The sequence below is a fragment of the Monopterus albus genome, unplaced genomic scaffold, assembly GCF_001952655.1.
Source record: "Monopterus albus unplaced genomic scaffold, M_albus_1.0 scaffold130.1, whole genome shotgun sequence".
NCBI classification, from domain to species: Eukaryota; Metazoa; Chordata; class Actinopteri; order Synbranchiformes; family Synbranchidae; genus Monopterus; species Monopterus albus.
Genome location: NW_018128010.1, coordinates 295,674 through 310,757, shown reverse-complemented (window position 1 = coordinate 310,757; position 15,084 = coordinate 295,674). Strand labels below are relative to the sequence as shown.

Genomic DNA, 15,084 nt, shown 5'->3' with positions numbered 1-15,084 from the left:
TTTGGAGGTGCAAGATACTTGAGCGTGTAATGTTAATTTTACCTGTGATCCTTTGAATAAATCAGCACCGTTTTGTAGTTACTTGGACTGCCTCATCTCTCAGAGTCAGTATGGTAGAAAGTACGGGGTACAACACAGGAATTGGTGAATTTATTAACATGGACCAAGGTTTTTTTTAAAGCTTCTCTGTAAAGTGAGATCTGTGAATGTAAACTGTCACATGAATAAACAAACTGGCAGCTTACAGCAGCTCCTAGGGTAGGTGAAAAAAGCCTGGGGGATTCTGTTTCTCAGCAACAGGTCGCAATTCTCAACCCTCCCATTCTGGTGTCCTGTTCACTGGGAGGTGGCAGTACAGGCTAATATCAGACTGCTCCTCCTCCTCCTCCTCCTCCTCCTCCACTGGGATGGAAACTCACTCCATACTACTGCTTCCTAGTGTCTGCACATAAACCAGGAGGAGTAAGAGGAAAACAGGATGGCCAACTCGTCACTGGAGATAGCAGGTGCTTTACTGACTGTGATCGGGCTGATAGGGGCGGCAGCCAGCACTGGGATGCCAATGTGGCGAGTGACAGCCTTCATTGGGGAAAACATCATTGTGTTTGAGACCCGCTATGAAGGTCTGTGGATGAACTGCTATCGGCAGGCCAACATCAGGATGCAGTGTAAGGTGTACGACTCTCTCCTGGCCCTAAGTCCTGACCTACAGGCAGCACGGGGGCTCATGTGCTGCTCTCTGGCACTGGCTGGTATCGGTCTGATGATCAGTTTGGTGGGGATGCAGTGCATATCATGTATTGAAAACAACAATCGAGCTAAGCGAATGATCCTCATCATTGCAGGAAGCCTGATCATAATGGCTTGCCTCTGCGTCCTTATCCCTGTGTCGTGGACAGGCCATGTCATCATCATGGACTTCTACAACCCCTTGCTGATCGATGCCCAGCGTAGGGAACTCGGAGAGGCTCTGTACATTGGCTGGGTGGCCTCTGCTTTCTTGTTCGCTGGAGGATGCATGTTTACTTGTTGCAATTTGCAGTCTGATGACAAAGGTTCAGAGAGGTACATTTACTCCAGGCCCTCTGACTACATGGTCTATCCTCCACAGCCTCTACAGCCTCAACAGCTGGTAGTAATTCCCCAGCAACAGCCCCAACCTCAGCCAATGCTGTCAAGACACCCATCTGCCAACTACAGCTACCACTCCAGATACCCCTCTGTACGCAGTGGGGTGGCTTATCTCTGATGACTTAAACTGACTGAGGTAACAACTGTCAGTTACAATCTCAATATGCAACGGAATAACCTTTTGATATGGGTTTGTTTGGCAGTGCAATCTATCACACATTTCAATATCAAAAAATGTACTTCAGGCTTGAAGAAAAAAACATTTACTGTCACTACACACTGATTAATTCATTTGGATGTCCTTTTTAATTCACTCATTTGTTTTACATATTTGAGAAGTACTTAATATCTTGCTAAAGATCACTAGTTATAGAATTTTGATGTTTCCTATGACATAGTTGTGTAAGCAGCACATGATTTCCATTACTTTTGTGTGTGTTGTATAGTAACGTTTTATAATGACAGTCAATTTTCTATATTAGGTTACCGGTTTTGTATATGCTTATACAATTCATGCTACCCGTAGCCACTGAGTAATGTGACACAAGTGTATTTACTGTTAAAATTGCTCATATGACTGAACTGTTTGTTGTTACTGTTAACTGTTTATAACAGTTAATACTTCTTTCCACCTCCAGCATTAGCTGTGCCTAATCTAACTGCTCAAATTACATACAACCCCAAAAAACAAAAGCACATGCACACAAATTTATAAGAATTACACATCTGTGTAGTACAAATAACTCCTCACAGACACTAGTGACATTCACACACATGGTCCTCATATTTACCTTCTCAGTTTTTAACCAGTTTTAACCAGTATTAGATTAGACACATGATGCTAATACACTGGTGACTGATTGAGAATTACACAGGTAGTTTTGTCTAAAACTCAAAATATTGTGTGTAAGCCTATTTAATCAGATTTGTGACTGATTTTTGTTACACTTCGGTGTGATGCCCCGACACCCTTGTGAACTGATGGAAATGAACAAATGGTTGAACAAACATAAGGTGTCTGTTTAAGGTTTGTTAAAGGTGTGGACTCAGAGGCAACTAAGCCAGAGAGGTCAGTGTCTATAATGAATGCTAACATCATGATCATGCGAGATCAAGAATTTGCAAAACACTTTGAATGGCGACACAGAGAGCTTATGGAGTTCATTTCCTGATTCATTCCAGCAAAATAGATTAGTGAGAGAACATTTTTTCTTTCTGTTCAGTAAAGTGTATTATTTCTTCAGCTATTACAGCAGGTCACCTCATTTCACTTTTGAGTTAAAAAGTAAACTATAGTTCAAATTAGACATGTAGAATCTCCATCTACAATATAATAGAAGCAATAATATTAAAATAAATAATTCCACAGACTGTAAGGATCTCTTTCAGTAAAGCACTGTTATTTCATTGCAGGGTCATACTGGAAATATTTGGCAATGAAATGGCAATGTTGTCTTTACTGATGCTTCAGGTTACACTAATTGTTATTTGCACTGCAAGACCTGAGGTCTATTCACCTTGAAAGTCATCTCTGCCCCCCTGTGGTCAAAAGGAGTACCGCAGTAGCTTTTGTACTACATTGTAGCCTATATGTGTTTGTTCTGAATTTTTATGTGTAATTATAAAAAATAAAATCATGGCAAGTAATTAAACAAGTTTATGATGGCGTGAGCCGTTTCTGGTATTGTCCTGTTAGTGTTTACTGTTGGGGAAGCTTACTGCAGATACAGCACTATAGCTAGAGAAACCATAAATACAAAATAAGTGGAGATCCTCTTTACCCCCATCACTCTGGACCAACCAGGTGACAGCAAAACATTTTCCCCAAAACAAACCACCCCTGACAGCATGCAAACTGCATCAGATGATATGATCATCACTGCCTTGAATGCATCTCTGGGATATTGTAAAGCATCAGAATTTGTTGGCAAAGTGACTTTTCCTCATTTTGATTTGGACACAGCGGAAACTGCACAATGGTTCAAGGCCATTCTGAGATAGCTGCACTGTGTGTCGGCCTGATCGGGCTGATCGGGGTGGCAGCTACTACGGGGATGCCCATGTGGAAGGTGACAGCTTTCATCGGAGAGAATATAATTGTGATGGAAACTCGCTGGGAGGGCTTGTGGATGAACTGCTACCAACAGAGCAACTTCAGGATGCAGTGTAAGGTGTACGACTCACTGCTGTTCCTGTCCCCGGAATTACAGGCATCCAGGGGTCTGATGTGCTGTTCTCTGGCCTTATCAGGGCTGGGGCTCCTTGTGGGTCTGGCGGGAATGCGATGGATTTCCTGTTTCCAAGGTAATCATCGGGCTAAAACCTTTATCCTGATGGTTGCAGGTAGTATGCAACTTATGGCCTGCATTTGTGTCTTTATCCCAGTGTCATGGACAGGCCACGTCATCATTAGAGATTTTTACAATCCTTTGCTAATTGATGCCCAGAGGAGAGAGCTGGGACAGGCTCTCTACATTGGTTGGGTGACTGGCGCCTTCCTTTTTGCCTCAGCTATGTTGTTTGTTTGCCGCCGTTTGCCCTCAGACAAAGGCTCGTTCGACGTGCACTACCCAGCCAACTTGTTTGGTTACAAGCCAGCACCCAGCAGGCCACCTCTGACATATCATCCCATCTCTGGTGTTTCTAGCCTTCGATCAACTGCATATCAACCTTCTCTGCAGAACAACGGCTCTGTTGGACAACAAGCTACCCTACTGCAAAATGTCCCGCAAGTAATGACAAATGATGGAGCATTAATTAACCCTTCTCTTGTTCATGATCCAAGTCTGCCTGAAAATGTATCACTGTTATATCAAGGTAACATGGCTCACTGTTCACCTGTGCAGATTGCTAACCATACTGGAAACCTGTACACACCACAGAGCTACTTATACCTAAGTCGAAACACCTCACCATATTCCCTGGCTCGTACGGACAATCCCACTGCATCCAGCCTGTCCAGCTTTCATCCAGTTAAACAGAATCCTATTTTCATAACATATAAAGCATCAATAATTGAACCAGTGTCTGACAGTGGGAGCAGTGTTGGTCTATACATATAACACAAAAGCAGGAGTAGGTTTTTGCAGCTTTTTCAACTAAACTACTGGCATGATGCTTTTATACTCTATCACAAGCTGATTGAAACTCTTGTACATCAGTGGCAAGGTGAAGGTAAATTATGTCATCTGTGCTTATGTTAGGATTATCCTAAGGCCCAGACTAAACAGCATGGCTGTGGACGACTGGTTGAAAACCCCCGTGCTACACTTACATGTTGCTACTTTGTGCTGTCAAATAACTGTTGCCTTGAATTTTTAAATGTTGGATGAAATATGCAAAACTGTTTTTTATGAATAAATGTTACTCAAAACCTTGTGGTAGTAAAGGTGTTGTTTTCAAGGGTATTCTTGGCATGACAATGCTACTGAACACTTTGGTATGTATTCATGTAAAACGATACACTTAGCTCAAGAGACGAGACCATACAGGATAATGGCTTCACGAGAACGAGGCGAGACAATAATTCAACACTGCTTTTAAGAAATCTGACTGAAAAAATAGTTTTATCAACGGAAAGTCACAAAATGCAAAGCACTGCAGGTGCATTTTGAAATGTTTTAACTAATTGTGTCACTTCAGTTCTACTTTCTGAGTATGAATTATATGTCATAAAGGACACAACAATGTGCAGGCACTGTAAAAGGCTTTTCCACAAACTCAACTGACTGGCTTCTCTCTTATATGATTTCACGAGTCTCTCCAGACCTTAAAACTGTGCATCAGCTTCTGCTGCCTGCTACTCTGGATCTGTTATGTACTGATAACACCTCGACAATAAATATTGTCATGCATTAATATCACGATATCTTGTAGCATGAGATCTCATCACACTCCTATAAATGAGGTAGCCTAACATTAAGTCATTATATCTGGTTGTTCTTTACATAATCAAACATTTCTGATGCTTCCTGGCTCAGGTAGAAGGAGTTTAGAGCATCCCTGGCTACTGACTGGTGCAACTAAAAAGAGAACTTTTTACCTTCTAAAATAAATAAAGAAAATAAATAAAGTGGGTTACGGTAACATGAACATTTTATTTTACTATGAGACTGTGTCAAATAAATAGTTTGAGATAGTTAATCTTCAAGAGAGAGCCACCGACCAGTTTGAAGATTAGATTTGCATTTCCATCAGGACTAGAGCAAAGATTTAATCATTCCTCGGTGTACCAAAGCAAAGACGTTGTCGAGGTCGAATGTTGCAAGATTTGAAGTTAATCTTCAGGGTGTATCCATGTTTATGGATCAGTGGCTTGGCTGTGCCCTCATTTAAGCGCCTGCACGGGAGGAACGCTCAGCGGTGTCAAGTCAGCCATCAACCGTGAGAGTGACACAGGAAACAAGGCAAGCTTGATTTCAGAATAAAAAACATTCAAGTAATGACTAAATAAGGCAGCAGATGCAGAAAATATTCAAACTGTTAAATATTTGCATGACTAAAGAAGTGGAGATTGGGGAATTAGTATCATAAGAGAGACGGGTTTAGTTGAATATGGGAATTTGCTGTAGAGAAATAAGAAACATAATACTGGGAAATTATTAATAAATACAAAAACATACACAGAACTACAGTGTAGATATCTAATGGCTGAAACAGTATAGGCCATATATTTCTCATTCAACATGCTGTGGATTGTCTCTATAGCTATTGCCTATTCATCTTTTATTTTGAAATATGCAACCAGAAACCGGTTTTCTTTTTTTGCAAGCTTAACAGCAGGAGCTCAGCGCACAGTCCTCCTCATCAGCTCGAGCCTACAATTCAAGTGTGCACAGGGAAAAAAAACATAAGAGGGGTGTCTGAACACTAAATATGGGAAGCAAACCTTACTGGCACATAAAGGATTATAGAATGGGAAAACTGGAGTTCTTCTGATCAGTGACAACTGCAAGCGGAGTGTGTGTTTTTGTTGCTTTTTCTCTTCACAATGTATGAGCGATGTGGGTCAGATGCCAGTTTATTTCTGTTACGGATACAGGGACTGGCAAGTTATCGGCATGAATTACAGAGAGCATAAAAACTGATATCAATGTTAAATTCAACTCTGGAGGGAGGACCATGGCCAAAAGGATGGGACTGTTATTTTCACTGCTCTACTTTATGGCAGAGTTTTGGCTCACTTCGCAGCAAGTCCTGAGAATTGGTAAGTGGTAAGATCATCACTTCTGTCGTGTTAGTTGTGTTGCTTTGGGTTGTTAATGTACAGACTGCCAACGTGCACTCATCGCAGGTTTTAATATTCACCCTATGATTACAAGACGTAGGCTGAGGCTCGTTTCCCACCGAGATGAGTCTCTTTGTATCTGTAATTTTGAAAAGTTACCCTTCTGTGGAATTATAATGTACAATATTTTTAATATCTCATGGTGCATATGGACCAATGGGTTAGTTTCCAAGCTGCAGGATAACCTTTAACTCCTGACACCATCAACCAAAACTTACTTTTAAACTCCATTCATGTTCCTATAGGAAGTGACAGTGTGTCTGGGCTACTTTGTACATTTGTTTTAAGGTATTAAAAGTTTCTTCTGCTGTTGTTTCATATCAGTCTTGTTGTCTTACAGTCATTATGACCAGTATCCTGTCACATCCCTAAAGGATAATCAGGATGTGTGCCTGTGTTATTCAACAGTGATCTTACACAGAGTGTCCTAAATATTGCCATTAAGACGCCTTTTTCTTTTCTTGTTGTACTGTTTTGTACGGTACCTTTATACGTCAATATGTGTGGGTTTTTTATTTTTTCATAACGGAGGTAATGAGAACATAGTGCTGGTCGTCCACACGAAACAAAATTGTGTTAATCAGCTTTGGTTGATTGGGAAAGAGAGAGTTTCTCACTCCGTTCCTCCATGTTGACAGCACAGGTCAGAGGCAGACGTGTGATTAAACTGACCTACTGCTGCATCTGAAAGCATGTACTGAGGCATGTGAAATGGATACAGAGCTAAACAAAGAAGAGTGAGCAGTCTGAGTGAGACTTGCTTATATTTGGCTTCTCTTCAACCTAACAGACTTAAATATTATTTGGCTATGGTGTATATGCAGCACATGCTGATGTCAAGCAGCATCTGTGCATGTGGATCAGAGTCCACAGCTGAGAGTTGACAAGAACTCTGCTGTCAGCTTCACTCCGCACTTGTAATTACACAAACTGGGCTCTTGCTCCAACTATCCCCCTTTGATTTCTTATGTAACGTTCTAACAATGAGCCAGTGTTAGCTGGCAAATTAATGCTTTCCGCTCCTTTCCCACTGGTTGTCCACCATTCTGCTCATGAATTAAAAAAATTGCATCACAAAAAAGACTTTAATTTAAGCCCCAGGGCTCTCTGCTCCACTCAACGCCCAGGGCGACTGGATTTCTCTAAAACTGCTCTACTTCTAAAGACTTTATCAATTAGACTTGTGGCTGAGAGGCAGTGCTACCTCCTTGTTCTAACAGTCCTGATCTGTGCTCTGCTGTTAATCTCTGTCAATCATCTCTCACTCTCTGAGGTCACCTAATATCTGTCATTCTCCTCATGACCCGCACACATCACAATCTTTCCCATATGGTGTGGGACTTGATTCAATTAACATTTCTCTGTCATAGCACATGCTGGCATCAGCTTGTGACTGGCTTCCACTCTTTTCACTATGGCTGGTAATAATGGTAAATCTCCTCCAAGCCCTTAAACAACTAACACTAATCTTCTTTATGCAGAAAGTCTCTTCACCAAATATGGTACTTGGGCAGCGACCAAATCTCATCACTGGGGAAAAGTGCAGAAGGAGCAGCTGGTGGCTTGTCCCCCCCCCATTCTAGTTTTCTCTCACTAAACTCCTGTTTTATCTTGCTTGCATATGTATTGGTGATATCTGATTTGTGTATGATTCAACCCATGTGATGTGAAATGTGATTATTGGCCAGTGAAGTATCATTTGATGCAGTTTATCTCCCTACTTACTCCAAAAGTCTCATAGTTTTATAAATTGAAGTAGGTGAATTTTTTCAAATGCAGTCAGATTATAATCCCTATTTTTATTCTTTTGAGCTAAATGTCTTGGTGGTGGGTCGTAAGAAGCTATCCTATAAACAGAGAAACCTCAGTGTTCCACATCAAACGGAGATAGTACACTGGTCAGGACCTCCTCATTCATTCACAGTCTGGCACAGGCCCAGGCTAAAGTGGTGCTGGTGGTGCTGCTGAGCTGGGGGTAGGGGGTCTTACTGGGAACTGGCCCAGAATGGGGAGAGGAAAGCAAAACACTACGTCATTGTGCGTCTCTGCTTTAAAAGGCTCCCCTTCATGTGATAACTGCACAGAGGCACAAAACTGCAGAGTAGAATTAAGATCTAAAGACATACAGTATTTCTTAATGTTGACCTTTTATTTTGGTCCCAAAGCCACATTATTTTTCTTGCTTTCTGCACTGATGTGGGAACATAAGTATAAGGGATTATCAGCATTTGCCTGCAGCATGAGCAGAATCTTTTGTTTCTGTGACCTCCTAGCATGCATCATCCCACAGCATTGTCTGGCCTATTAAAGATGAGATGGAGGCTCAGTGATTTTAAACTATACTGGAAAATAATTACTGGTAGCTATAGCTAAAATGTTCACATCCTTTCTCTGTAAACTGCACTAATTATAAGTCTGCAGTTCAAAGAGAAGCTGGGATTTATTATACACCTACGCATAGATAGTTTATTTTACTTTTTTAGCAGACTCCTGGTTGTTTACAATTCACAGTAAAGTGGCTCACAAGAGAAGCATGTCTATGGTTTCTGCCCTGTCTCTATAGTTTCACCTGCACCTTTTATTTTAACCTTGTAAATACTGAACTACAGATTATCAAAGGCAGCACCTTCTTTTCCAGTTATTTGTTTACTTGCCAATAACCTACTGCAAACAGAAAGTGTGAGATGATTATTACCTATTTTATCTGTATCAGTACTGGAAACAGATCCCATTTACAGTGTTGACGTGCAGAACATAAGGTTGCCAAAGTCCTCTGAAACATTTTTGGAGTTACACACAAAAAAACCTAATTTCCTATATTTACTGTATATATCCAAATATCCTACTCTTTTTTTTTTTTCTTTTTTTTTTTTTACTATTGCAAGCATCGCCAATTACTGATCATGTTTAATATGAGGTAATATAACTTTTTAAATTTTTGCTCTGCTGTTATTTATTTGAAGCAGAGCTAGACCAAGCAAGGCTGACATTAGCTTGTATTATTCTTAAAAATATAAAGGACCCTCAAAATGTTTATTATGTAAAAGAAGGAATATTGGCCAATAAATTCTTTAAACTGAAACACTGATTTTAATAAGAGCTGCATATGAAGCACCGACAATGTTAAGACCTGATATTACTGAAATGTAACCTACTTGGATTGTCAGGTTGGTGACAGTTTCTCATCAGGCAAAGACAGAGATTAAATATTTTATTAAACAGTAATCAAAGCTGGCTAATTTCCAGGTACATTAGACAATTCTAAGATTGTTTGCTCAATTTTAAAAATGTGTGCCTGGAAGACAGAGGAAATCATTAAACACTGCTTTGTACGTCAGTGTTGACTCATCTTATTGGACCATAATTGTCAGAGGATGAGGTCGAGACAAACTTAATTATTTTGCTGCTGATATCTGCATGGTGCTTTGTGTGGTCTTTTAATTGAAAATGTCTGTAGAGATAAGACTGTGATTTCCTGCCTGCTCAGTTTTCAACCACATGAGCATAAAAGCTAATTTGAACGTTCCAAAAATGAAGTGGAGCAGTGGAGCTGCTTCACTCCAGATGTCTGGATGGCTGGTTCTGGTCATGGCTATGATAACTGAGTGATTACAGCTGAACTTTGCGCTCTGCTGCGCAATAACCAAGCTAACGGTTGGATCAGTCATTTCCTGTTACAACATCTTCAGGTACCATAACTGTGGCTGCTGTCCAGAGATTTTCCTAACAAAGATTTCAGCTGCCTTAAACAATATAAATATTTCCGGTTAGTGCTTCACTGATGTGGACCAGCGGTCGTCACGCTACATGCAGCCATCACAACAAATCCCCCAGGTCGCCTCTCTGTAATTCAAGAAACTCATTATACTTTAAAGAGAAATTTAACATCTCATCTCAGGTGGAAATGAGGAGAGATAAATGTGTTTTCTTTCACTGTGGGATGTGCCCATCCAGCAAGATTCAGAGGAAATGAATAAGGGACCAGACCTATAAAATAAATATTTGTCTTTTGCTGACAGTTGATTGTAAATAGCTTACAGCTCATTTCAAATATAAATGTCTGTCCTACATGTCTGTCTGTGCACAGCGCTCACACTCGGATATGAGTGGATGGCATTTGTTTACTCACTGTTCATTTGTATTATTTTTAATACATTTTACATTCGCATGCAGTATACATGGCTACATTTTGAACTCTTGAATTTGAATGGATGTATGTGACTATGCAAGGGATTCAAGGTCAGCTACAAAAAATATACAGTATATATAAATCTGGAGCAGCAGAGAGTTTTGCCTCTCACACAAAACCATTTATTTTCCACAGCCTTGTTAAAATATGAGGAAAACAAAATCACTGATTGGAAACGATGCAATGCTGCCACTTGGATTGTCTTGTTTTTGAATCCATAATAAAGTCTGTGATATCTGCTGCTGCCTCTGCACTTCAAACAAACATCAAAATCAGCTGATTTCCCCATTTATATTAAAAATACCTTGAAGAGGAAAAGGTCACATCAAAGATGCTGAGATGGATCATGAGAGGGGTATTGTATTTTTGCCTGAGAATCCCATATTCCAGTGGAAAGAATTAAGCACTTACAGGTCCCAGCAGCTGCTCACTGAGGCTTGGTAACCATAATTAGGATTGGCACTTTCAAGCATGCTTTTAGTGAGCAGGCAGTCCAGACAAGGCGCTCTCAGTTTGGGGTTTGAGGCTATGCTACACCAAAGAAAAAGGTCATTCACAATTAAGGTCTCAAGGGGGAGCATTTTAAAGGCCTTTTGTTCTTCCAAATCAATCACAATTTCCCAGGCAATTCTTCAAAGACTGTGCAATGACCTACTGCCATCTGTAGCCTCAGTGCTGAAGTGAGGTCATGTGCAAACTACTACAGCATCAAAATGACATCTTTAGGATTTGTGTTCATGGTTAATTATTAATGACCTGTTTCATTACAAAAAATCTTCATGAGAATGTGGCCTTGAAATTAACTTAATTTAGCATCTTACCGTTCTTCTCAGCCAGTGAAGTTTTTATGGTCAATTTTTACAGTGTGCAGCAATAACAAATTAGCACTGAATGACCAGCAAATGTCCCAGTAAAAGATTTTTTGGTCATATCAATCCATTTAGAACAACAAAAGCCAGGAAAACTGTTAAAAGCCAAGCAACGGCACTTAGTCCTGAACCTCGTTACAGAAAATTTACATGATGTTTTGGGGTTTGTCTGTGTGATGCAATGAATCATGAGTTGGTGGATACACATTTACATTTCACTGAAGGTGACTTAGGCTTCTGTAAACTGAAAAAGACTAAATATGACTGTGCAAGGTGAGCGAGTGCAGCTGTTCATCTGTTGAACTGGAGCCAATTAGTGTTTTAAAGTGACAAAGAAAGCAAAAGGATGGTATGTGATGCTTTTCATTGTCTATTGTGATAATGTGTTACTGGCTGTGTTACCTCTATAAATGTAGGCAGTTAGCTGTAGGGCTGGCCTATAATCAAGTGAAAGTGTGGCAATAAAAGCTATTGTGACAACTTAGGAAATTTAGGGCATGTAAATAGGGTGAAGTCAGAAAAGGTCACGCTTTTCTTTGAATGAGATTAAATCCTGTTATCTCATCCAGGTCCCTTAGTAACATTATGTGATAGACGTACAGAGAAAACTGGGCCACATTATGCAGACGTCTGAATTCCATTGTGGTATAACCCCTAAACTTTAAAATACTAGCTGTGTTGATTCAATACATGCCAATTCCCTCAGGGAGAGCTAAACCTCCCCCACCCTTATCTTCCTACAGGGGGCATTTTTGAAACACTTGAAAATGAGCCCATCGGTGCTGAAGAACTGGCCTTTAAATTTGCTGTAACCAACATAAACAGGAACCGGACTTTAATGCCAAACACTACGTTGACCTACGACATCCAGAGAATAAACTTGTTTGACAGTTTTGAGGCCTCAAGAAGAGGTAAGGATCATCTTGTTCGGTTCTGAAAACATTGCATTGCAGATTCAGTGAAAGTGTGGTGTCTCTCCTGTTGGCCATTTGTTTTGTCCCGCTTTCTGCCTCATTAATACAGCCTGTGACCAGTTGGCACTGGGTGTTGGTGCTGTATTTGGCCCCTCTCACAGCTCATCTGTCAGTGCAGTACAGTCTATTTGTAACGCCCTGGAAGTCCCTCACATCCAGACACGGTGGAAACACCCCTCAGTGGACAACAAAGACAGCTTCTACATCAACCTCTATCCCGAATACGCCTCAATAAGCCAAGCTGTGCTGGACATAGTGCAATTCTACAAGTGGAAGACTGTCACTGTGGTTTATGAGGATGCAACTGGTGAGTTGAGATGGCAGAAGACATTTGGGGCCATGGTAGTAACTGTCATGCCACAAATTTACAGAGCAGAACAAAACACTGGAGTTTAACCCACTGAGTTTCTTACTGAAGTACTATGGCTTCCAGCAGAGTTACTATACATAATAATTACAACAATTAGACTCAAAATGAAACGCCACAGGCATCTGCAACTGTATGCAGACATAAAACATCCCCATATAGCCTCCTGTAACCACACTGTAGGCATGCTGGGCCTAAAGGCCAGATGGAGGCAAGAGAAGCTGTGAAGACAATCATCCCAAAGCATCACATGTCTACAGTAAAATAACCTTGCTTATCAATATCAACTGCACGTCACCATGTCAACTAAGTAGCAACCAAATCATTAAAGCAATGCAACATAACTTTTAGAGCGCAATCACACCAACAACTTAAAGAGCACAAGTCAATGAGTCAACACCGGTTTATGGAAAACAGTGCCACATAGAAATAAGTGTCTGTACAACCTGTACACCAAGGCTCACCAGTTACTGCAGTCTCCAAACAGTATCACACACAGCAGAGGAAGGATGAAACAAGCGTCTTACCTTTAGAGGAGCTTCTTTTTTGACCTTGTCTTTACAAACTCGCATACGGAGCACAGACAACTCACAGCGGCCACTGATGTTTGTGCCATCCGGTATCTGGTTGTGACTACCTGTCCAGGTAGAGCAGGAGCTCTCACCGTCTTATTGTTACTGTGGTGATAGCACTTATGTTTGAAAAGTTGGCAGACAATCTGATGGAGTATAGTGCAATCCTGCTGCCAAAAATGACTGATTGTTTCACTGCAGCTTTTAAAATTCCGCCAGATGAACTGGAGCTGACGCGTTTCTCTGGCATCTTTTGCGCATTGAGCGACACCGTCCACTAAAACCGAAGAGTTGTAGCTTAATTAATAATCACGTTTACTTCACACATTAAGGACCTTTCAAAGCAGAAGTATGTCTTTATATGACGCATTCAGAGCAACAACAAAATGACATGCCAACCACAAACACCTGCTTGAGGACGACACCACCAGTTCTTACGTAGCGAATGGGCCAGTGACCACTAGTGACCACTAGGGGGCAGTGAACACGCCATTATTCATTCGTTCGTTCAGTCATTCATTCATTACTATATAGGATAAGGCCAGACAAGGACATCATATAAATATATAAATACATAATACAACTCAAATAAATAAAAAAGTAATATGCTTATAAAATGTAATATTAACCACTTTTATGGTTTGTGTAAATAAAATGTTGACAGTTGGGCTCCTCACTGTGACTTGTAAAGTGCAGTGAACACATAAATTATTATTTTTTTTAAATTAAGGCTAGTAAAAGAAGTGATGTTAGCATTGTGTAACAGTTTGACCTCCATTGAAGTGTGTTCCCCTATTAAACTCCCCCATTAGCAGATGGGGTTATTATAAGGCTAGATTTACATTATGGTATTAAGGGGAATGTGGGAACAGACTCCAACACAGTACCAAAAGACACCAGCATCCCCTCCCCTCATTCAAAACCTGTAGTTTTTATAAAATTGACCTTGGTTGGTATGAAGTTTGAAATATGCTACATCAGTTGGAGCTAGCTTGTGCACCTCGACATTTTAATGAAAATAAAATAATTTCTGCATGTAGTACATCTATCATGAAGCGAGTGTGGCTATACCGAGCCCTCATGAGTTAGGAAGTTTTGTTATGCTAACAAAATTTTTAAAACATTAGACAAAACATAAAACATTAAACATTAGATTGCTTCTAACAGACACTGCATAACTTAATTAAAACAACTGTATTGTCCTTAGAGTCTGCAGCAGTGAAATGTTGATACAGATGAAGTTGGTAAAGGAAAATGATGGTAGGTTAATGTTAGTTTAGCTGTTTTGTGATCTCAGTCGGTTTGTTCAATGTCTCAAGAAAAGCCACCTAGACATTGTAACAATTCGATATTGACAGTGCAGTCATTGGGAAATCAGTACCATGAAACCTAAACATGCACAATGAATAATTGATTGTTGTCATACACAGACTTTCTGAATCTACATCATAAATAACTTTTATTACTTGGAATAACCTACTTTACATAAATGCCTACAGAGAGTGGGTTTGCTGTAAATAGGCTATGTGATAATTGAGTCTATGGTCTGATGCTTTTCTAATTTAAGGACTGATTCGTTTGCAAGAGTTGATCAAAGCACCATCCAGATATAGCATCAAAATCAAGATTCGCCAACTGCCAACAGGAAGTAAAGATGCCCGTCCTCTGCTAAAAGAGATGAAGAAGGGGAAAGAG

At 40.3% G+C, this 15,084-nt stretch overlaps 3 protein-coding genes across 3 annotated transcripts in view; all 3 read left to right on the top strand.

Annotated features, from left to right (window-relative positions):
- Window positions 1–478: 478 nt before the first annotated feature.
- Window positions 479–1,267, top strand: LOC109967525 (claudin-8-like). The gene has a single exon (XM_020613163.1). The coding sequence runs from the start codon at window positions 479–481 to the stop codon at window positions 1,247–1,249; it is 771 nt and encodes a 256-aa protein (XP_020468819.1). The 3' UTR covers window positions 1,250–1,267.
- Window positions 1,268–3,107: 1,840 nt separating this feature from the next.
- On the top strand, window positions 3,108–4,193 carry LOC109967524 (claudin-8-like). The gene has a single exon (XM_020613162.1). The coding sequence runs from the start codon at window positions 3,108–3,110 to the stop codon at window positions 4,191–4,193; it is 1,086 nt and encodes a 361-aa protein (XP_020468818.1).
- Window positions 4,194–5,943: 1,750 nt separating this feature from the next.
- LOC109967523 (glutamate receptor ionotropic, kainate 1-like) overlaps window positions 5,944–15,084 on the top strand; it is a 19,305-nt gene continuing 10,164 nt past the window's right edge. The window contains 4 exon segments of the mRNA XM_020613161.1: window positions 5,944–6,337; window positions 12,220–12,387; window positions 12,500–12,757; window positions 14,957–15,083. Coding sequence (XP_020468817.1) covers window positions 6,253–6,337; window positions 12,220–12,387; window positions 12,500–12,757; window positions 14,957–15,083 — 638 coding nt within the window. The 5' untranslated portion in view covers window positions 5,944–6,252.

Bases quoted from the DNA above. Each gene is read 5' to 3' on its own strand.
- LOC109967525 (XM_020613163.1), top strand. From the start codon at position 479: ATGGCCAACTCGTCACTGGAGATAGCAGGTGCTTTACTGACTGTGATC.
- LOC109967524 (XM_020613162.1), top strand. From the start codon at position 3,108: ATGGTTCAAGGCCATTCTGAGATAGCTGCACTGTGTGTCGGCCTGATC.